This window comes from Prunus persica, chromosome G1 (assembly GCF_000346465.2).
Source record: "Prunus persica cultivar Lovell chromosome G1, Prunus_persica_NCBIv2, whole genome shotgun sequence".
NCBI classification, from domain to species: Eukaryota; Viridiplantae; Streptophyta; class Magnoliopsida; order Rosales; family Rosaceae; genus Prunus; species Prunus persica.
In genome coordinates this window covers 18,649,309-18,673,209 of record NC_034009.1, presented here as the reverse complement: position 1 = coordinate 18,673,209, position 23,901 = coordinate 18,649,309, and the positions used below count along the sequence as shown (strand labels likewise).

Sequence of the window (23,901 nt, the reverse complement as noted above, 5' to 3'; positions counted from 1 at the left end):
GGATTCGTATCCAACTAGTTGCCTTAATGAAATATAAATAAATGAATAAAATTTGGGCTAAAAGATGTCACAATGCAGACGGTACAGGTGTCGACATCGTGACCAACCCACCAAATGATCCCAAAAAAATTAAATATAACTCGATTTGGGCAGAGATGAGAGAGAGCTGAGTGACAAGTTTAGGGTTATGAGTGAAGGGGTATGAATGACAACTATGAGTGAGAAGGTATGAGTCCGAAGAGGTTTCAGTGAGAAGATCTGAGTGAGAAGAGGTACAACTGAGAAGATTCAACATGTCTTCATCTTCATCTCCCGCTCAAACAAAGAGGTGTCAGTATTGTGGAGCTACAATGGTGCTTCGGGTTTCAAAATCTGAAAAAAATCGAGGGAAGCCATTCTGGAAGTGTCTAACCTCCTATGTAAGTTTTAATTTAAAGAATATGTATGTGGGTGAAAAAAAACCTATGTCTAACTCTGACAGAATTATATTCCATATATGATGCCTGCAATTAGGGAGCCACCAGTTGCAATGGATTCGAATGGGTTGATGTAACCTCCGCTGAAGCAGAACATCAAGATGACACGTATGATGCTAGAGTGCTGAACATGCTGAAGTCCATTAAGGACTTGGTATTAGTTTTATTAGTTGTATCAATTGTCATATTATTTGTTCTTTTAATGATCATTTAACTGCACGGTTTAAAAGATTGTGAAAGTTCTCCCGCACAAGACATGTTGCACGCACCACCAATGAGACCCTAAACCCATTTTGTAATATTTCGTAACTGCATGTATTTCGCATGTTATAGAAACGATATTGAATGTTTATTGAAGGTTTATTGACAGTTTGCTGCATGTATATGGAATATGATTGCCCCACATTTGGATGTTTATTGGGGCCACAAGTATCACTCAAGTAAGAAAGAAGGGGGGAAACGAACCTTATTCTTTCTTTTAGTACGAAGAACAACTGTTAAGTTTAATATCCTATTCAATACGACTTCCCTATGGTTGTCATTCCCAAGTATATTGCATCAACAATGACAAGGGCATGTCTATTGTGTGTGTTAAGGGAGTATTGTGTGTATATTGCATGTCTACTGTGTGTATATTGCATATTTATTCTCTGTATATGGCAGGCCAAGTTTGTGTATATTGTTTGTCTGTTGTGTGTGTATTGCTTGTCGGTGCGTTTGTGATATGTATGTTGATTTTGTGTATATTGTCTTTGTTTCTACTTTGATGCTACTGAGCTGCGGAAAACCTTTCGCATGTTTAGACACCTATTATGATGCAACACATTGCGATTAATGGTGGCTTGCATCAACAATGACATATCACTTTGCAATGATGTAATACACTTAAAAAGCCATCTTCAAATCCCAATTTACATATGCAGTCTTAAAATTCCAATTCAATGCAGTTTGGTTAACAAACATGTAAACGTCATGAAGGAGTTAGCGGTAGAATTCGATAAGGACCCGTACGTCTCTATTGTGTATTTACATTAGTTTGAGAATGGACATTCCCAAAACCTTCTCATGTACCATTTGTCATCTTCAACCAATATCATGGGAAGTAAGCATCTCCCCTTGTTATCTCCGCAGCCAATTTCAACCGAAAAAAAGGCATGTTGTGCGAGGTGCAAGTAGCTAACGGAAGCTTAGCGCTGAAAAGCTCAATGTACTTTAACACAAACATGCCACAATCGCCTCTGAAGCAAAACAAGAACTCGATCAATTAAACTAATGACATTCTAACGTAATTGACAATTGAAAGTAATAAAATTAAATTGCAAGTTGTGCTTACTCATTAGACTGTTGTGGAACATCCACACGCTCTATTGGCCACGGACACCACCAATCTCGGCTGCAATTGTTTGCATAAACACCTTCTTCATAAAAGTCGATGGTGTTGAGAAGATTTGGAAGCGTAATTGATAGCGGGCCGAGTTCTTCCTTTACGATGTCATCTGGAATTAGTGAAACCTTTGAATCGTACACTTTGATTTCACACAATACCAGATCAATCATTACAGCCACCCAATGCTTGTACTTCGTCAACATAAATGGGGTATACACCTTATAGACGGTCTGCCAATCCAACCCACACGGAGGAACCTTCCCATTTACAACGTTTAGTAAACTTTTTCTGATTTTCCACCCAAGCTGCTGTTTTTTTCTTTTATTATCCGCAAAGCAAGTACTAATGTGATTCTGTGAAATACAAAACAATCAATGCTTAAACACCTCCACTAGTGTGTGTATGGAAAATGTGTAATTATTAACGGCACTTGGTGAAGGCCGATACATACCATAAAAAAAACATCGGTCGTTGTCCAGTCCGCTACTTCTACCGAATCTGTCTCCAATTGTTGTTGTCGCTTCCGGATGAGATACAACCCCAAATCAATGTGCTGCAACATGTTTTTCTTGTCATTCTCATAATGTATGTACATTAAAACAAATGCATAATCAATTACACTTACATCTCCTTTCAGCCAACCATCAGCTTTCACGAGGGAAGCGAAGAATTCAATCTCAGCTTCCACGTTGCCAAATTGCATCACCAAACTATGAATATAAAACAGTTTTAGAACACTGTATATAAAAAATTATATACAGTCATGCTTCTATCTTATAATTGCAAGGGACTTACTTTGGGTCCTGGCGCCATTCCCAACAAAGTTTCAGCAATTTCACCAGATCATCATGCGGAATCGCCTTCATTGGGTCTAACATCTTCAGTCCGGTTGTCTGTGCCCCAGTTTTTGGAACCAATTCACTGCCTTCAACGATCTTCCACAAAGGAATGATCCTCTTCCTTTTTCGTAATTGGACCCCTTGTGCCAGAGCTTTACCTTTATCATTCAACCACACGTTCAACTGAGATAGCACAGCTGTAGGTTCATCCAAATCAATGTCCCCGACAGTAAACTCGAGCAGTGTCCCCTCCGTGCTCTCGCCAATGTCACCCCCAAGCAACATAACTTCATTATCTTCTTTCTCACATTCGTTTCTTTGCACTTCCTTTTCCTCACTTCTTTGTGTTTTCACTTCCTTGCCCTCCCTTTTTTTCCTTTGCAATTTCTCTCCCTTACTGCTTTTTCTTTTCACTTCCTCTCCCTCACTGCTCTGTCTTTGGGCTTCCTCTCCTTTGCTACTTTTTACTTGCACTTGCTCTCCTTCACTTCTTTTCCTTTGCCCTTCATCTACCTCACTTGGTTTTCCTTGCACTTCACCCCCTTCAATCCCCTCCTCTTCCTTTTCCTCTCCCTCATTTCTATTACTTGGCCCTTCACCTCCTTCAATCCCCTCCTCTTTCTTTTCCTCTCCGTCAATCCCCTCCTCTTCCTTATGTGCTCCCTCATTTCTATTATTTGGCCCTTCACCCCCTTCAATCCCTTCATCTTCTTTTTCCTCTCCCTCATTTCTGTTACTTGGCCCTTCATCCCATTGAATGTCATCCATTTCCCCATATCCCTTAAATAGATGTGAGACGACACAACGATTCGTCCTCTGTTTCAGTAAAGCTAGGTCCCTCCTTACTTCCTGCTCAAACTGAGGACCTAAACATTGGTCCAACAGTTTTTCCATCCGTATGACCTTTAAGTGAAGGACGTCTTTTTCCCGCTTTACTTGAAACAACTCGGACCTCAACAAGCTTACCACCTTGTTCAACTCATCAAGATCACCACATGAAGAAGGAATTGACTCTGCCGAGACAACAGCAGGGCGATCCTGTGGCCAACTCCAATATGGCTGTCTCATTTCCTCTTCACTTGGACGTAGCACCCGCAACTGAACTGACTGTTTCAGAATACAGACAAGAGTCATATTAAATCATTCTAATTCATAATTTCATTCAATCTTATCAATAGTTCTAAGGGCTGCAAACCAAACCTCTTTGCTCTGGAAAAAATAATTGTTCAACTTTCTCATCTCTGGAACAGACGTAGTAGTTCTCCATCGCAAAATACGCGGGACAGCAGTCGGATCAACAACCTTGCAGTAATTCAGGTCCGCCATTCTAGGAATTAATTCATATACCCAAATCTACACAATTCACAGGACAAAAGTCATTATTTATGTTTTAAAGAAAAACAAAACATAACTGACATGAACATTATTACCATGTACCTGGAAAGCATACGTGAAACCTTTAAAACTCCAGCCACTCCTTTGCGCTTCACCATGCTTATCCTTCTTGCCCTTCTCATTTCTCCGGCTTGTTCCCGTTACCTTACTTTTCCCCTTCCCTCTTCCCTCTTCATTTTCCAAGCTTTTCACATACTTTGTTGGTGCAGAAAATAGACTGTCTTGGGTTTTGTCAAAGGACACCGAACCCCACGGATACCTGTTGAACGCATCCAAGTCCTCTACAAGGGTCAGGTAATTTAGATTGATGTTCAAATGTTTGTCCCTTCCCAAAACCACTAACTCAGCAAAGTAAACAAGAGCTAGCTTGTAGATGTCATCTTCCTCTGTGCACCTCACAAATGCTTCTTCTAAAGCATTGCATGTAATTCCTTCGTCTATAAAATATCTTTTCTGAAGTCTGATTTCATTACTCTCTCCACTGGAAACTTCAGGCACTTCCCCAAAACGAAGCCCTGTGATCAAACAGAAATCCTGACGAGTGAACTGAGCAACGTCACACCCTAATAAGAAACTCAGTCCATCCAAGTCTTTCACACCCTGCCCCGCTACTCTACGCAACACAACCCCATGCACAATCTGTCCGCTAAACTGAATCTTATCTATATTCAGAAGATGGCCAAAGCATGATGTCTTGAATTGTTCTAATTGTTCCGCACTCAACTTCGCTCGAATTGCAGCTAGAGATGAATTTGCATGTGAGCAGTTGTTCACCCGTGACGAATATACCTCTGCCTCTGGCCATACCAGCTCCACGTTGGATCCCATTTCCTCAAATACAATGTGAAATGACGTGAACATATATACTACCACGTATTTGCACAATCACAACTAGTCAACCAGGCACATTACAACTTTTACAAAGTACATGAGCATATGGATTACTCATCACAGGCTTTAACATCATCAAAGCAATATGACAATTTTTGTGCAAATACCTGTTAATGCAATGATTATGTGAATTACAAACAATTTCACGTGTTTTATTTATGGATCCATACTCGTGTGAGTGCAATGTAGGCAAGTTCTGCACTTCACACACATGACAATTATTGTCATCTCATACACAACCCAAAATAAATAAATAAGAAATATAGTGGAAGGAAGCAAAGCAAAGCATGTACTCTGCTATCTGCTTGCTAAGCAATTGCCACATCCTTCTTTCTTTCTACCTTTTTCTTCAGTCACCCACAATCGTCATAGATCAACCTTCATTTCAAATGCTTTGCACTTTTATTCATGAGTTTATTATTATCTGTTCTCATTTCTCATAGGCAAATTTAGTAACAAATGAAATAATATTTATTTCACAAAATATATAAATTCTAGTGCCAGAGAGGTACTCTTCACTCTGCACTGCTTCAAATGTGGAAGGTTTTGAGATGTTATTGACATGTGATTGACTTTATTTTCATTCGTTTTTTAACATATACCCAAGCAAAAATTAACATGCAATTGAAGCACAAATAAGAGATGCCAAATTCAACAACATTGATGGTACAAATTGGGGAAAACCATTACTGTAACCCTAAACTCAAATTCCTTACATTACTCATCAAATGCTTTGCAGTTCTATTCATGAGTTTATTATTATCTGTTCAAATGTTTCTCAGGCAAATTTAGTAACAAAGGAAATCATATTTACTTCATAAAATATATATATATATATATATTCTAGCGCCTCTTCTTAATCTGCACTATGCACTGCTTCAAATGTGGAAGGTTTTGAGGGCCTCCTCCAATTCAACACCATTATCTTATTCATATCATTATTGACATGTTATTCACTTGTTATTGACTTGATTTTCATTCTTTTTTTAACATATACCTAAGCAAAAATTAACATGCAACTGAAGCACAACGAAGAGATGCCAAATCCAACAAAATTTATGGTACAAATTGGGGAAAACCATTACTCTAACCCTAAACTCAAATTCCATAAATTACTCACCAAATGCTGGTTATTGCAAGGTGTCTGTGTGGGGTCTTTTTGTTTCTTTGCTCCACAAATGGAACCTACCACTTCCAACGAATACAGCTTCTCCCCTTCCCCTTCCACTGCTTCGCCTCTTCACTGATTTGGAATCCACACCTTTGCCCCTTCTACTCCAAATAAATACTTTCTCGGGGTCTGGAGAACGGAGTGGCGAATCGTTGCCTTCAACTGTCGTTAGCCGTTGCCTTCATTGGGTATCTCAGACCTCTGTGTTTTAGAGAGATGAGTTCTTTCTGTTCAAACTTCGAACTTGCCTCTTCTTCTTCTTTTTGGACGTGCTGGATATTCAATTCGGGTTTGGGTTCCTTACCTACCCAATTGTGAAACTTTAACTCAATTCTCCCCAGCCCTTGGATTAATCTGATGGCTATAAAGTGAACCCCTTATAACTTACCCCTTATAACTTTCCACTCATTATAGTCTTGGCGACTTAAAACTCGCACGATTCAATTTTCGGACTTTTTTGGGTCAATCCGCTATGATACGTTTAATAAACAGGTAAGTTTCGGATTAACCTGCCAACCCACTAAAATACCTATGTAATCCGTTTATTAAATGGGTCGTGTCAACCCGTGTAATACCAACCAACCCACCAACCCACTTCTTTGTTTCTTTTTCTTTTTCTTCATTTTTGTTCATTTTTCTCATTTTTTAAAATTTCTTTTATTTTTCTTTCTCAATCTTCATACATACAAAGAGGCAAAATGTGATCACTATTTTTATATATAAATAAATTGCTAAATGCAATTATTTGTTTAAATGATCGAAATTTATGTTTTTAATTCGTTTTTTATGACCGTAATTTGATATGTGGGTCTTTGTTGATTTTTACTATTTGTTTACTTATTGCCCAATACTCAAGAATGCAAGTGATTCTTGTATGTCCCATGCAAGTTATTCTTTATTATTATTATTATTATTTGTTTTTAATTTTTACCGATTACATTTTTAGCTAATTACTAGATGCTACCACATTTTGACCCAAAAAAAGTTATACCATACATAGGGGAGAATATAAACTAGAGGCAATTGAAGTCAATTTATTGCAAGGCTTTAGAAAACATTCCTTATTTGATTATGATAAGAATTCTATTTTTGGTCAAATTATGATAAGAATCAAATGTAGCAATCTCGATAATTTGTTAAACATGCATTAACGAGATAACTTATTTAACACGATATATTTATTAAATGAGTCGATGTTGGATTGAGTATTCTTGACACGTTTATTATCCTGACTTATGGTAAGGAATTTCAATAATTTGCCCTAAAAAACGAAAATAAATATTATTATTTTGTTCTTTAATAAATTTTAGAACGTTGTTGTTTCGTTTTTTTTTTTTTTTGGTATACTTGAATAAGTTCCTATGATTTACCACGTGTGCGGTTCTTCTTACATCAAACACTATAAACAGTCTGAAAACTTCTCCAAGACACAGAACGAGTTGCTCCTTTTTCATAACCCGAGTTCTCTCTCTCTGATTCTATCTTTCTACCACCTCACTGAAAGTCCTCTTGAATTCCAGTAAGTCCAATCCAACCCCTCTTTCCATTCTTCTGTTACACTGAATGCTATAACCTTTCTTGCTTTTTCTTTTTGGGCTTTCGCCATTGATTTATTGACCTTATTTTTTTCTTGCTTATTGAAATTCCTATTGTCTTGTTGTTTTTTTATTTATTTGTGTATCTCTGATATTTCAACTTTATTTTAATGGGTTGTAATGATTCTTTGGTGGCAATACTTTCTGGTCCACCTGTTTTATTATTAATTTTGTCTATCAATATAATTGATGATAGTAAATTTTGAAATGCTGCGTTCGTTTCTAACTGCTAAGAAATTTGAGGAATAAGAGAGTAATTGGAAAGGAAATCAAGAAGGCAGGAAAAGATTGAGAATGGCTGTGTTTGGTTACATTTTCATGTATTAATTAAGGATCAGAAAAGACAAATCAAATATGCAATTGGGTTTTTTACTTATTTATTTTGAAGTTTCTCAAAAATATATCTTAAATGCAAAAACAAGTTGTTTGCACATTCATCTATGAGCAAACTATAAGCAACAGACGAAGCTCTTGAATGTTTTGGTTGTTTTTCTTTTCAAAGTTTGGCATAAGCTTGAGAACTGCTTGAGATATACCTAAACTTTGCAAGATTTTTTTTTCTTTCTTTCTTTGTTTTTTGTGTGCCGAATGAAACATTTACATCACGTTAACTGCATCTTGTACATTTGTTCTACCATGTCTGATTGAGGTTTCGTACACTTTAGAACATGGTAACTTATGTGATCCAAATTTCATTCCTTTTCTCTTCCCATAAGTATCTTTCATCAAGGCTTTTCTGAGTTGACTGCATATCTTTGCGCTTGCCTATCTTTGATAATTCACCTTAATTTCTATATCAAGGCTTGACCATTTGTAAAGACTTTCTGTGTTAATCTTACATTACCACATTCCAAAAATGCAATGATAATTTCAATATATATATATATATATATATATATATTATGTTTTTCCTTTATTGGATGGTCTCTATGATTTTCTCATTTAATTTCCTTGCAAATCTCAAGTTATTGTATGAATATGCAATACTAAAGGGTCTGCTCGATGACATGGTTGACAGGTGTGCGTTAGTGTATCTTATAACTTGATATATGTTGTCCTATAGTGGAGGTGCAAATGGATGATCAGAATGGGACAATGTACACTTCTGAAGGAGGGGAAACAACTATTGTTGAAGTTAGCACAAATCAAGAACCATATGAGGGTATGCTATTTGAATCAGAAGATGCTGCCAGAGTATTCTATGATGATTATGCCAGTCGCGTAGGATTTTTGACCCGTGTTCTGTCATCCCGGAAGTCTGAGCGTGATGGGTCAATAATTTCTCGTGGACTTGGATGTAGAGGGGTCTCTGATAATGGTAGAAAAGTAATGCAGGAGTGTGCACAACGAGAATTTTGCACAGCCATGGTGTTGTTGAGGCAAGAGAAGCCTGGAAGTTGGGTTGTCAAGAAGTTTTTGAAGGACCATAATCATCCGTTAGTGGTTCAATCACAAAAGAGTCGCCGAACGCTTGTAAGCCTCTCTTATGTTGCATATGTTCTCATGTAGTTGGATGCATCCAGTTACTGATAATCTAGTGTTTTCATATCCTTTTACGACCACTGCCATTAATATTATACTATGAGAAATAGAATGATCCAAATTCTTTGAAAATGACTGAAAATTTTCTTTATATTTTCCTTTTCCCAACGTAAACGGACTTAGTCACCTGCATCACAAGACAATCGAGGAGAATTTAAACTTAATTGACTATGATTAACTAACTTATATAAATAAACCAAAGTTAACTTAATAGATCTTAGTTGAACCTATAACATTTAAAACTTAAAAGCCAAAAATCAAAAAAAGAGAAAAAAAATCAGATTGGACCTAGGCTGGGTCATGATCAAGACCCATGGCCTATACGTTGCCCATTAGCACAAGGGTGGTTTTGGATAAGAATTTTCCTTTAAGTTCGGACTTTGGTTTTAGAAGAAACCTAAAGATGAGGAAGGTAGGAAGTTAGTAGACACGTTACAAGTACTGGAAGGGTTGAGATTACATAGCAGTGGAGAGGATGATAGACTATGGCTGTTGGATACGTCTGGGAACCTTTAAATTTTTAACCAATTCATATTTTAGGAACTGCTACAATGTTGTAGGGAGGTCTGTTTTTAATCCTTATTTATATATTTGGAAAGCAGTAGTGCCTCCAAAGTTGCAGACTTTGGCATGTTTTGTAGTTTGTGTTTGATATTCAATGTGAGTACATAAATAATGCTTGCAACTTATATTCAATGAAATGAAGGACAAAATCCAAGTCACAGTTGAAAGCTACCATATTTCTTTCTTTCTCCCTATGAAGCTATCTCCCTGTACTCAATGATGCCAGCTGAACTAGACTATTGGATTAATCAGTTTTTATTTATTTATAGCTTTTTTACTGTAATTTGACTCCTTACATTTCCAAATTAACATTAAGAACATACATTTAAAAGTGCAAAAGGAAAATTACAGAGTGATCCAAGTATCTTCTGATGACATCTTGACTACATCGGAAGCATCCAAGTTGTGTTTTACTCATGAGCTTACCTTGGTAATTCAACACCTTAATATATTCTTTCTAAATCCATGTATTTTTCCCTTTTTGAACATTGCTTACTGTGTTCCCAAGTTTTGGCATCTGTTTATGGCCTTTGTACTCTCATTTACCACACTGTTCTCTTGCTGCTCTTTCAAACTATTCAACTCATGAGCTTTTGTACTATCTTCATATTTATAGTTTCTTTCCTTTTAGAAGGTCCAAGCCTTATGCTTGGTGAAAGTTTGTAATTTGAATTGTCCAACTTATTGTTCTCTTGCATTTGGGATTTTCTAAATCTGTTGGGTCTTTTTTTCTTTCTTGGTTTTGTTTTCTTTTACACTGTATGCACTTTTTTTTCCCTTCCACAGAGATCATTTATCATCGTTTTTGCATCTATATTACCAGGATGAGAAGGATAAGAAAATTCAGGAGTTAACTGCACAACTGCGAGTGAAGAAGCGGTTAAGTGCAGCATATAGAGAACAGCTACTTGCCTTTATGAAGGATGTTGAAGACCATAACAATCACCTATCAATAAAACTTCAATCAGTCTTTGACAATCTAAAAGTGCTTGAAGCTAAAACAGTAGGTTTTACATGATAGATACTTTTCAGAAGTTGTGTGAGTATAGTAAGTCATTCAGTTGCCTTCAGTTCTAGTTATGGCTTCAATTTTGTTTCTCGAATCGGAAAATCTGGATTGAGATAAGTAGGAAAATTAGGATGCTTCTGAATGCTGTCCTGCCTTTTACAAAGCATTGAAAGTAAACGTATAAGATTGTGATGGGGACATGACCAAGTAGGGGTTGTGAGGAGAGCTGATGATTGAGCCATGAGTATGACAAAGGAGGCTCGTATTATGAACTTCTTTAAATACCAGGATCAAAGAATTAAATTTCCTGTTTTTCCTAATTAATTAGGAGAAAATGGGGAGTTTTGTAGAAATTGGTTGAACAATGTATTGACTTGAAAAGCCGCATGGTTTTTTTTGTAGAAAGTAAACTGGAGCTTGATGTTCTACGATTTGAATGTCATGACTTAAATCATGGCATGCCTATTTTATGAGTAGATTGGCTTTTTGTTCAATCTAGAGTTTGATATATACTATTTAGTCTGGACTGGAAAAGGTTCTTTTTGAATAAATATACTATGGAAAATTCGTTTACACACACTAACTTTTATCCCTCACTCGCCCGACATGGGTCCTAGGCAGTTCTAGTATGAATCTGAGGTTTTAATTCTGATTCATTTCATTAAGCTTCCGTCCTATTAACCGACAAGGACAAAGTGAAGGAAAACATCTGAAATTATTTCAATATTGGATCTTAATTAGACATGCAACCTTTAATCACAACGACTTAATCAAACTGCACGTCATGGTATGAGATAAAAAGTTAAGGAGTCTCATAATTTGATAAGAGCACTTCCAGCAGCTAAGGCTGGGCTCGGGCGCCGCACGGGGCGGGGGGGCGCGCGGGATGGGGTTGGGTCAAAAAACGTTTTCAACAGCAAGGGCTAGCCCTGGTAGAAGGTGGGGCCCACGAAACCAGGCCAGCCCTCAGGCAAGATCAACCCTAGTTCAAGCCCTGGTTTGCTGACGTCAGCGATGATGTTAGCAACAAAATTTTTATAAAAAAAATACAAAAAAAATTCAGATTTTAAAAAAAATAAATATTTAGTCATAGTTTTCACTTTCCACACCAAAACTCTATATAAATTTCTCACCTCATATCTCATGTGAATAGTTGTTGCATTTAAAAATAAATAAATACTTAGTCATAGTTTTCACTTCCCACACCAAAACTCTATACAAATTTCTCACCTCATATCTCATGTAAATAGTTGTTGCCATGACAATTAGTGAAAACATCACAACTTTTTGCAAAGGCAGCCACTATTCACGTGAATAGTAGCTGTCTTAGCTCTGACCCTTATCATGACAAAGAACAAACTGCTGGAAGTGCTCTACGTTCCGCGTGATGTGAGAGAGTGGGAAAAAGTTGGTGTCTAGAGTACACAACTGCTTTCCAATACCAAGCTGTGCAAATCTTCATCGTCATCTTTTGCCTCAAATTCTCCAATTTTATAGTTCTCACTTCTCAGTCTAGAAGCTAGGTCAAGGTATACTTGAGCATGACATAAGGTTGGATAAGTAGGCCCCCTCAAGCTTAATTAGCTAAAGAAAAAGAAGAAGAAATGGAAAGCTATATAAAATTTCCATCCCGCGCATTTTCAATAAAGATATAAAATAATAGCAACTAGCTAGCAGATAAGTGAAATATTATTAAAATGCTAAACTAGGGTCAGATAACAAATTTGAGTGGGGGCTCTGTCAGGTTTCATAAAAAATAGTTAAATTTTATTTATTATTTTTATAAATATCAATTTTATAAAAACTTTCAAAAATAACAAAAAATTCATCTAAAAATACTCAAACGCCCTCAAAAGTAAAAACCCACAAACCTAAAAAGAAATATATGCAATCTCAATTTTCAATTTGATTCTAAACATAAAAACAAAGGTTTGATCCCATGTTATATCATTGGAGGAGTTGAACCATGAATATGACTTGATTCCTAACTAGTCTCTCCATTATTATTTATAAGTGTCATTAAGTTCTAGTGTACTATGAGTACTGCATCCACCCAACATTGAGTTGAAGGAAAGCTTTTGTTCTATGATTTCCTTCATCTCTATTAACTAATTACATAATTAAAATTACATAATTATTTTTAATAAGCCATATATTTGTATTATATATTTAACAAGGCACTCATAGAGTTATTGATTCATCTTTGCAATGTTAAAGTTCATATTGGAATCCAATTAGCAACTTTGAAGTCCATATATGGCTGACAAAGCGTTGTGCCTCTAATGGTGATAGCATTAGCATGGCTGATGACAATAGATACTACCAAAGTTTCAAGCCCAATGACAGAGACTAATAGAGGGGAGTTTTTATGTTTGAAATCAAATGAAAACATAGATTACAGGTTTCCATGTTTTGCTTTTTTAGATTTTTGTGGTTTACTCATAGGGTCACATGTATAGAGTTCATAGGCTTCCAGATTGATATTCAGTTATTTTTACAAGAACTTTTTTTTCCCTTTATTTTTGTTTGGGCCTAAATTCCACACGCTAGCCTAATTGACTTTTGGCCCATGTCAAAAACATGAGTTTGGGCTTTGTTTGTTAAAGCCAGAAATCAGCCCAGATGAATTTAGAGGCCCAGGCCTTTGTGAACCAATTATGAGGAATAAATTTACAAATTAAAGATTAATTACCATTAAATGGTGATTTAATCTGGACAATCAGTTTTTAATTGGTTTAAAGATTAAGCCCAGCTTCTAATCTCTCCAAAATATAAAAAAATTCATCATCACCGTTGATCTCAATTCCAAAGTTCAAGTCAGTAGATTTTTTTTCTTGGGAAGATCTTTCTCTCAAAAAGCACACGTGACTCTGAAGTCAAAATTTTCAACTGGGCAGAGGAAGTGATGGGGAGCTGGTAGAAAGTCTAATTGGAAAATCACTCCCCATAAACCATTTTATGCCAGAAAAAGAGGGCCAAGTTTCCTTTCTAGACTCATAAAGGGCTCTACATCAAGACAAGTTGTGTTTACAAGAGATAAATAGGAGACAGGGAAGTTGTTTGTCGAAAAAACAAATGGACCATCATAAAAACTAACTGTTGATGGGTCTGTTGTTTTTTTTTTTTTTTTTTTTGTTTTTTTTTTTCAGAATAATAACTCCTCCTTCTTTACATTAGAAAAATAAAAATAAAAACCTTTCAAAAGATTTACCCTAATTCAGATTCTCTATAAATATGAAAGGAGGTGAACATGGTGAAAGAAAGCCAAAAAATTCAATCAAAATAAAAACTCTCAAGTCATATTGACAAATTCTAAACAAGATCATTCGATCTCAAAAGCCTTAAGACTCTAAAGCAATCAAACTAGTTGGTTTGAAAATTCATACAGCTCCTAAACAAAACAGGCAGAACTCAGACTTCTGACTCCAGTTCAGTTTAGGGAAGCAATTCACAAAGAAAACGAGATTTCTCTCGTTACAAATTTGGTTCAACATAAGCCAAATCAAACAGCAGAACTTGAGTTTTTCATAATATGAAAACCTCAACAAATTTACAGAGATGCCTTGATCTCCCAGAAGAATAGCTCTTGGATGATTCATAATCAAGCAAAACATGTACTACAGTGCAGCTCCATACTAGCAATCATCAATCCAGCCACTTCCAGCCTCGTCCAGACTGAAGAGATCTCAATTCTGCCTATCCAACAAGCCTCTCCATGGCTCAAATAGATTGAAGCTCTGCTAATCTCAACATCGGTATCGATTTCCAGTTGAACCTCATCAGTTGAAGGTGCTGACGTTTGAATCCAGTATAGATACATCTAATCTAGCATGAGTCACAGGCAACAATCCAAGCAAAAATTGAAACCCAATGTTCCGTTGTCCTTTCAAACATGGCAGTTCCCTATTGTTTTAAGTTGTGTAATAGGTAGTTTTCCATAAAACAGTTTGATTTATTCTCAATATTCATTTTGGCCAAAACTACTAATTTACTATGAAAAATTGTGAAGTCCTCACCAGTCTGAGGCAAGAAAAAAACTTACTTGAGATATTCCTCACCCAAATTCACAATCACTTGTTCAACGTCAGTAACTTGAAGCGCAAGTTATCTATTTTTCATAAGTCTGTTAGGATTTTTAATTGCTAATAGTGTCACGCTCGCACATCAAAGAAAGTTGACTTATTGACCACAAATGGTTCTCAAGCCAATATGGAACTTTACCAAACCATCACAGGACTAAATCAAAACGGGTGAATAGTTTCCAAACATAGCAAGCATTTCACTATAACAAAGTATTCAAAGAAAGTATGATCCCTAGTTTAGAAAGATAATAGTATAACTGTGATAGTGTTTTTTGGACTAGATGTTTGCTTGAATAAACATAAAATAAAAGATAAGAAACTTACTTAAAGAGTACTAGTGTTGCTTGGAGCTTGAAACGTAAAAGGAAATTGAAACATAAGAGATGGAAAATGTTGAAAGCAAAGCTGTTTTATTGAAAGCTAGAGAGAACCAAAGAGTTTTTCTTCTCAGACGTGCCTCTAACTAGAGGATACTCCTACATGCTATGCAAACAAATGAAAATGGTGCTACTACTAACTTATGAATTGACAAACTTCATGGCTAGTGCCTTAGCTAAATTGGAACATAGCCTCTCTCCTTCCCGTTTATGCGAGAATGGCTTAACCCTTTCTGTTGTAAACACGTTTTATTTTGACCTCTAGCACATCGTGTTTTAGTGCCTTTTCATTGTAAGTGTTCTTTTCATATAAAAAACAAAAAGGACCTATGTGTCCTAATTCTTAATTCATTTTTGTCACTTTGAGGATGTTTTCATCATTTGCCCGTTTTGGGATTTTAGATTTGAGATTATTTTTTTTGGGTGGGACTATTAGGTCAAAGATCATTGACTTCGAATAAATTTTGTTTTGTTTTTTCTATTTTTTGCAACAGAAAATTGTATTCTTTTCTAGAGTGCTTACACAGACAAAATGCTATTTAAATTGACCCAAAAAACGCTTTTTACAGGGGAAGACCGAACTGTAGCTTCCAAGTTCCATTGATAGCAAAACCTCCTTTGCTGATCAGTTCACCAAAATCTCAGACTGTAGAACCCAAAAGAACGCTAAAATCATTTTGGGTTTTCAATTTCTAGTACTTGCCAGGTATCCTACTCTCTCTCTCTCTCTCTCTCTCTCTCTCTCTCTCTCTCTGTATATTTATTGTTGTTGTTCTTGTGTTTATGAACAGTTGAAGACCAATTTGGAAAATTTGTAGAGGGGTTCATTTTAGGCTGCTAAGAATCTTGCACAGTTTAGCAATGTGTTAGATTCTTAGCAAATTTTGTTGCTTTCAGATTCATGTTATATTATATAGGTTGAACCTTGAAGTTTGAATTATGTTATGTGGATTTCTTTATTGATCTAATGAGTCAATGAGTATTGTGAATTTACTACTCCCCTTTGAAAAATTTGACTCCTAGTTGAGTGGGTTAGTCCTGGTGGTAGCTGTCAATGACTTAGGTAACTGATTCAGGCAGGCAGCTTCACATTCGGCGTTGTACACGTATGGAGATAGCAGTAGATACAGATTGTCTAGGCAAAGACAAGATTTTACTCTTCCATGAGGCAAGCAAGCCTCTGCTGGATCTTCTGATGCAGCTCTTTGCATCTACCCTTTTTCATTCTTGAGTGGATGAGGGGAACCCAGTAGCTATAAATGATTTTTCCCCTATTACTCTAGCTACCCTTCTGTCAAGATCCGAGGATCTGCAGATATGGATTCAAGTGTTATTGTTTATTATTTATTTTTATACTGAGGTATTGTATCTGAGAGGGCAACTCCCAAGTGATGTGCCTATGAATTGCTTCAGAGATTGGTTCTCATTTATGTTTGAATAGAGTGTATGTGTGAGCCATATAGAGCGAAAAGATAGCAAAACAAGTGAACTTTACAGTTGGTGATGAGTTCTTTAACAAAATTGCATTGTAGCCTTCTCATTTTATCATGGGTGGACGCTTTTGGTGTTATGTAGCCGTCAAGTTCAATATCATGGGCACAGTCAAGGACAAATTCCAGACTCTCTAGGTGATGGGTTTCAAAAAGTCCTTGTCTTGCCTAATCATAAGCTTAGGTCTCATTGCTGACAATCCGCACTATTACTTGCATATTTTGACTTTATTTCTGGAATAAATTGGATACTTCAGGTAAGATAGAATTTTAGTTGCTAACTTGCTACCATTGCTTGTCCCTTGGGCTTTGATCCGATGCTCTTATTTATACTATATCTCATTTTTGCAGGTTAATGATGGCAAGCACCTCAGGACAAGGATTTAGCCCTGAGAGAAACTACAGGTGTTGGCTAGATGAAACTTTTTCCAGTCATGAAACAGCTGATGACGAGCTATCATATACTCCTGATGTAGATAATAATTTGATTGAAACATCTAGCCAAGATTTTTCTTTAACTTTGGAACCGGTTATTGGGATGGAATTTGAATCAGCAGAAGACGCTAGAGATTTTTATGAGATGTATGGTAGGCATATGGGATTTACAATACGGAACAATCGTACCCGTCGTTCACTAAAAGATAACGCAATAATTGGCCGGGAGTTTGTTTGCTCAAAAGAAGGTTTCCGAGCAGAAAAATATGCAACGAGTCAAAACAGAGTTCTTCCATCACGGCCAGCCACCAGAAAGGGATGCAATGCAATGTTGAGGATAACGGCAAAGGATGGAGGCAAGTGGGTTATATATGGTTTTGTAAAAGAACATAATCATGAGTTGAATCCTAACAAAATACCACCTCGACGATCACATAGGATTGCATTCTGCGAGGTATGTTGGTCTTCGTTTTGGTATGTAAATGTGCTTATAATAGAATTTTAATCTTATGTTGCAAGATTCTTTTGAGGAGTTAGCATGAGACTGGAGTTATATGAATTGGAACTAAGAACTAGGTTTGAATAATTAATCCTTGAATTGGTTTAAAAAAACAAAATGAGCATCCAGTTTGGCTGTATGAACTTATATTATTCTGATATGTAAGAGATGCTGAGCAGAATGTGACTTGTAATTGGGGATTTATTTTCTTATTGGTCTGACAGTTTTAAAAAAATATAAAAATTTAAATTCATAGCGATGATAGTACAACACTTCAACTGTGTTCTATTTTTATTTAAGAAAATGAAAATTCTGAAGAATTGAAAATTTCCATCTTTGATGTCAACTGGTACCTGGTCATACATATGCTATTCCATAGGTATGCAAGTCCTTTTGGCCAAAAGCAATTCTGGTTGGGCAAGAGGTTTGGTGGCTATGATTCTGAGGTCAAATCAAGTAGACATTTGCTAGATAGGTCTTAGTACCAATAAATTTATGAGCTAATGCCTCAATAATCATATTTTTGTGCAGCTGCTTGTTGAAATCATGTGTCATCCTGCCTAATAAGTGTATATTTACAAGTTCCTATATGAGCTTAAATTACAACAGTGTCTGATATTAGTTCTCTGTTTTCAGGATGAGAAGGACTTGAAAATCCGGGAACTGTCCACGGAGCTACATCGAGAGAAAAAGAAGTCTGCAGCTTATCAAGAGAAGCTACAGATTGTATTGAAATATATCGAGGAACATACTCAGAGGTTATCATTGAAAGTTGAACTGGCAACTAACAATATGAGAGAACTTGAATCTGAAGAGCAAGACAGTTCATACTCAGACTAGAGTATGTCATTTGATCTTCTCTCTGTTTGTGTTAAATGTTGCCCATGATTTATTATTAGTTCTTTGACCAAACTTAAGTAAGAAAAAGGAGTGCAAATCGTACCTAACAGTGCATGCGATAAAGTTTGTATACCAGTTTGAATCTCTACAGACGGCTGTTCACTGCCTCTACACTGCTCCCTTGTGCAAAAGTCAAACTGAAACGCCGCAGCATGTTTTACTGTTGTGTAAGTGGACTGTGCTTTGTTTAGCAGGGTGTAGCCTTGCCTAAACCCAGTTATAAAGTGAACAAAGCTATTTCAAAGTTCTATCTGGTTATAGAAATAGCTTTTCAATCTCTCGTAAAGATACCACCACCCTTAGGTTAACCGAGGGGAAGTGGAGGAGGAGTAGAGAGGGAAATTCTACTATTAGCCGGCGCTTGCAAAGGCTACGCTCAAGATCTTGTGCTACAATTTTTCATTTTTGCTCCAATGCATATGACCCAAACTCAAATTTTTGTTTAACAATTTCTTTTTTATTTCTTCGTTATTCTGTTCGACATTATTGCTTTGTGCTTTTTTATTTTGGTATCTTATATCGAGGTGGCATGGGAATTTTAGTAATTTTAGTATTTAAAATTTTAAAAATTCAAATGAAATATTAAAGAGTTAATTTTTAATTAATGAATTATTTTTGAAGCTACAATAGTTTAAAAATTATATATTAAAAAAGTATCATAACATTAGGGGGAAAAAACCACTAAGAACCCCATTCGAACCACATAAGTTTTATTTTGTCTACTGGGCGAAATAGCTATATTTTGTTGAACAATTGATGATTTTACGAAAGTAGGTTTGATTGAATTCCTCTCTTTCATTTTGGTCTTTCTTGGTCACTAGAAATTGATTTAAAATGCGAAGAATTGACACATGAGCTTGTAGGGCCCGTTGAAGTCCACCAATAAGGGGGAAGAGAGAGGGCTATAAGTAGGCTATTTGCTATCGCTTAGACTATAATGAGTGGAAAGTTATAAGGGGTAAGTTATAAGGGGTTCACTTTATAGTCATCAGATCAATCCAAGGGCTGGGGAGAATTGAGATAAAGTTTTACAATCGGGTAGGTGAGGAACCCAAACCCGAATTGAATATCTAGCACGTCCAAAAAAGAAGAAGAAGAGGCAAGTTCGAAGTTTGAACATAAAAAACTCATCTCTCTAAAACCCATATCTCTGAGAAACGGTTGAAGGCAACGGTTGAAGCCACTCCGTTCTCCAGACCCTGAAAAAGTATTTATTTTGAGTAGAAGGGGCAAAGGTGTGGATTCCAAAACAGTGAAGGGGCGAAGCAGTGGAAGGGGAAGGAGAGAAGCCGTATTCGTTGGAAGTGGTAGGTTCCATTTGTACCATCAATGTTGATGGATTTGGCATCTCTTCTTTGTGCTTCACTTGCATGTTAATTTTTGCTTGGGTATATGTTAAAAAAAGAATGAAAATCAAGTCAATAACATGTCAATAATGATATGAATAAGATAATGGTGTTGAATTGGAGGAGGCCCTCAAAACCTTCCACATTTGAAGCAGTGCATAGTGCAGATTATGTCTCTGGCGCTAGAATATATATATTTTTGAAATAAATATGATTTCCTTTGTTACTAAATTTGCCTGAGAAACATGACAACAGATAATAATAAACTCATGAATAGAAGTGCAAATCATTTGATGAGTAATTTATGGAATTTGAGTTTAGGGTTAGAGTAACGATTTTCCCCAATTTGTACCATCGATGTTGTTGGATTTGGCATCTCTTCTTTGTGCTTCACTTGCATGTTAATTTTTGCTTGGGTATATGTTAAAAAACGAATGAAAATCAAGTCAATCACATATCAATAACATATCAATAACATGTTAATAATGATATGAATAAGATAATGGTGTTGAATTGGAGGAGGCCCTCAAAAGCTTCCACATTTGAAGCAGTGCAGAGTGCAGAGTACCTTTCTGGCGCTAGAATTTATATATATTTTTGAAATAAATATTATTTCATTTGTTACTAAATTTGCCTATGAGAAATGAGAACAAATAATAATAAACTCATGAATAAAAGTGCAAAGCATTTGAAATAAAGGTTGATTTATGATGATTGTGGCTGACTGAAGAAAAAGCTAGAAAGAAAGAAGGATGTGGCAATGGCTTAGCAAGCAGATAGCAGAGTAGATGCTTTGCTTTGCTTCCTTCCACTATATTTCTTATTTATTTATTTTTTGTTGTGTATGAGATGACAATAATTGTCATGTGTGTGAAGTGCAGAACTTGCCTAGATTGCACTCACACTCACTCATGCATCAACCATTGATTGGAGTTTGGATCCATAAATAAAACACATGAAATTATTTGTAATTCACATAATCATTGCATTAACAGGTATTTGCACAAAATTTGTCATATTGCTTTGATGATGTTAAAGCCTGTGATCAGTAATCCCTATGCTCATGTATTTTGTAAAATTTATAATGTGCCTGGTTGACTAGTTGTGTAAATACCAATGTGATTGTGCAAATACGTGGTAGTATATGTGTTCACGTTATTTCATCTTGTATTTTAGGAAATGGGATCCAACGTGGAGCTGGTATGGCCAGAGTCAGAGGCATATTCATCATGGGTAAACAACTGCTCACATGCAAATTCATCTCTAGCTGCAATTCGAGCGAAGTTGAGTGCGGAACAATTAGAACAATTTAAGACATCATGCTTTGGCCATCTTCTGAATATAAATAAGATTCAGTTTAGCGGGTAGATTGTGCATGGGGTTGTGTTGCGTAGAGTAGCAGGGCAGGGTGTAAAAGACTTGGATGGACTGAGTTTCTTAATAGGGTGTGACGTTGCTCAGTTCACTCGTCAGGATTTCTATTTGATCACAGGGCTTCGTTTTGGGGAAGTGCCTGAAGTTTCCAGTGGAGAGAGTGATGAAATTAGACTTCAGAAAAGATATTTTATAGACGAAGGAATTACATGTAATGCTTTAGAAGAAGCATTTCTGAGGTGCACAGAGGAAGATGACACCTACAAGCTAGCTCTTGTTTACTTTGCTGAGTTAGTGGTTTTGGGAAGGGACAAACATTTGAACATCAATCTAAATTACCTAACCTTTGTAGAGGACTTGGATGCGTTCAATAGGTATCCGTGGGGTTCGGTGTCCTTTGATAAAACCCAAGACAGTCTATTTTCTGCACCAACAAAGTATGTGAAAAGCTTTGAAAATGAAGAGGGAAGAGGGAATGGGAAAAGTAAGGTAGCAGGAACAAGCCGGAGAAATGAGAAGGGCAAGAAGGATAAGCATGGTGAAGCTCAAAGGGGTGGCTGGAGTTTTAAAGGTTTCACGTATGCTTTCCAAGTACATGGTAATAATGTTCATGTCAGTTATGTTTTGTGGACTTTAAAACTTAAATAATGACTTTTGTCCTGTGAATTGTGTAGATTTGGGTATATGAATTAATTCCTAGAATGGCGGACCTGAAGTACTGCAAGGTTGTTGATCCGACAGCTGTCCCGCGTATTTTGCGATGGAGAACTACTATGTCTGTTCCCGAGATGAGAAAGTTGAACAATTATTTTTTCCAGAGCAAAGAAGTTTGGTTTGCAGCCTTTGGAACTATTTATAAGATTCAATGAAATTATGAAGTAGAATGATTGAATATGACTCTTATCTGTATTCTGAAACAGTCAGTTCAATTGCGGGCGCTATGTCCGAGTGAAGAGAAAATGAGACAACCATATTGGAGTTGGCCACAGGATCGCCCTGCTGTTGTCTTGGCAGAGTCAATTCCTTCTTCATGTGTTGACCTTGATGAGTTGAACAAGGTGGTAAGCTTATTGAGGTCCGAGTTGTTTCAAGTAAAGCGGGAAAAAGACGTCCTTGAGTTAAAGGTCATACGGATGGAAAAACTTTTAGACCACTGTTTAGGTTCTCAGTTTGAGCAGGAAGTAAGGAGGGACCTAGCTTTACTGAAAGAGAGGACGAATCGTTGTGTCATCTCACATCTATTTAAGGGAAGTGAGGAAATGGATGACATTCAATGGGATGAAGGGCCAAGTAACAGAAATGAGGGAGAGGAAAAGGAAGATGAAGGGATTGAAGGGGGTGAAGGGCCAAGTAATAGAAATGAGGGAGAGGAAAAGGAAGAGGAGGGGATTGAAGGGGGTAAAGTGCAAGGAAAACTAAGTGAGGTAGAGGAAGCTCAAAGGAAAAGAAGTGAAGGAGAGCAAGTGAAAAGCAGCAAGGGAGAGGAAGCGTAAAGAAAGAGCAGTGAGAGAGAGGAAGTGAAAAGAAAAAGCAGCAAGGGAGAGGAACTGCAAAGAAAAAGCAGTGAGGGAGAGGATCCGCAAAGAAAAAGAAGGGAGGGCAAGGAAGTAAAAAGACAAAGAAGTGAGGAAAAGGAAGTGCAAAGAAACCAATGTGAGAAAGAAGATAATGAAGTTATGTTGCTTGGCGATGACATTGGCGAGAGCACGGAGGGGACAAAGGTTGAGTTTACTCTCAGGGACATTGATTTGGATCAACCTACAGTTGTGCTATCTCAGTTGAACGTTTGGTTGAATGATAAAGGTAAAGCTGTAGAACAAGAGGTCCAATTACGGAAGAGGAAGAGGATCATTCCTATGTGGAAGATCATTGAAGGTAGTGAATTGGTTCAAAAAACTCTGCCAGAGACAATCCGACTTCAGATGTTAGACCCAATGAAGGCGATTCCGCATGATGATATGGTAAAATTGCTGAAACTTTGTTGGGAATGGCGCCATAACCCAAAGTAAGTCCCTTGTTTTTTGAGATAGAAGGCATGGGTGTATATATTTTTTAATTGTTGTGTTCTAAAACTTTTTTATATTCATAGTTTGGTGGTGCAATTTGACAACGTGGAAGCTGAGATTGAATTCTTCGCTTCTCTCGTCAAAGCTGATGGTTGGCTGAAAGGAGATGTAAGTTTAATTGATTATGCATTTGTTTTAATGTACATAGATTATGAGATTGACAAGAAAAACATGTTGCAGCACATTGATTTGGGGTTGTATCTCATCCGGAAGCGACAACAAGAGTTGGAGGAAGTAGAAATATCGGACTAGACAACGACCGATGTATTTTTTATGGTATGTCATGGGCCTTGACCAAGTGCTGTTAATAATTACAAATTATCCATACTTGCTTTGTGGAGGTGTTTAACCATTGATTGTTTTCTATTTCACAGAATCACATTCATACTCGCTTTGCAGATAATAAAAGAAAAAAAGAGCAGGTTGGGTGGAAAATTAGAAACAGTTTACTGAACGTTGTAAA

General features: G+C 36.7%; 5 protein-coding genes across 6 annotated transcripts; 2 read left to right on the top strand and 3 right to left on the bottom strand.

The window, feature by feature from the left end:
- Nucleotides 1,402-2,188, bottom strand: LOC109946443. Its single transcript, XM_020554225.1, has 2 exons — nucleotides 1,810-2,188; nucleotides 1,402-1,714 (listed from the first exon to the last, which is right to left on the bottom strand). Exons 1-2 carry the CDS (start codon nucleotides 2,064-2,066, stop codon nucleotides 1,570-1,572), a joined length of 402 nt encoding a protein of 133 aa, XP_020409814.1. The 5' UTR covers nucleotides 2,067-2,188; the 3' UTR covers nucleotides 1,402-1,569.
- On the bottom strand, nucleotides 2,188-2,987 carry LOC109946627. Its single transcript, XM_020555027.1, has 4 exons — nucleotides 2,659-2,987; nucleotides 2,489-2,573; nucleotides 2,315-2,416; nucleotides 2,188-2,205 (listed from the first exon to the last, which is right to left on the bottom strand). The coding sequence occupies exons 1-4, from the start codon at nucleotides 2,985-2,987 to the stop codon at nucleotides 2,188-2,190; spliced, it is 534 nt and encodes a 177-aa protein (XP_020410616.1).
- Nucleotides 3,545-4,936, bottom strand: LOC109946625. Its single transcript, XM_020555024.1, has 4 exons — nucleotides 4,140-4,936; nucleotides 3,903-4,055; nucleotides 3,669-3,809; nucleotides 3,545-3,568 (listed from the first exon to the last, which is right to left on the bottom strand). Exons 1-4 carry the CDS (start codon nucleotides 4,923-4,925, stop codon nucleotides 3,545-3,547), a joined length of 1,104 nt encoding a protein of 367 aa, XP_020410613.1. The 5' UTR covers nucleotides 4,926-4,936.
- LOC18792392 (protein FAR1-RELATED SEQUENCE 5) lies at nucleotides 7,088-11,379 on the top strand. 2 transcript variants are annotated; one of them, XM_007227138.2, is made up of 3 exons: nucleotides 7,088-7,678; nucleotides 8,818-9,227; nucleotides 10,684-11,379. In XM_007227138.2, coding segments are annotated over exons 1-3 (606 nt in total). In that variant the 5' UTR covers nucleotides 7,088-7,677; the 3' UTR covers nucleotides 10,879-11,379. The 2 variants fall into 2 exon arrangements, with proteins under 2 accessions (XP_007227200.2, XP_020409813.1); XM_020554224.1 differs by having other exon boundaries at nucleotides 7,331-7,678; nucleotides 8,773-9,227.
- On the top strand, nucleotides 15,706-18,925 carry LOC18792756 (protein FAR1-RELATED SEQUENCE 5). The gene is made up of 3 exons (XM_007225977.2): nucleotides 15,706-16,034; nucleotides 17,170-17,707; nucleotides 18,389-18,925. The coding sequence occupies exons 2-3, from the start codon at nucleotides 17,174-17,176 to the stop codon at nucleotides 18,590-18,592; spliced, it is 738 nt and encodes a 245-aa protein (XP_007226039.1). The 5' UTR covers nucleotides 15,706-16,034; nucleotides 17,170-17,173; the 3' UTR covers nucleotides 18,593-18,925.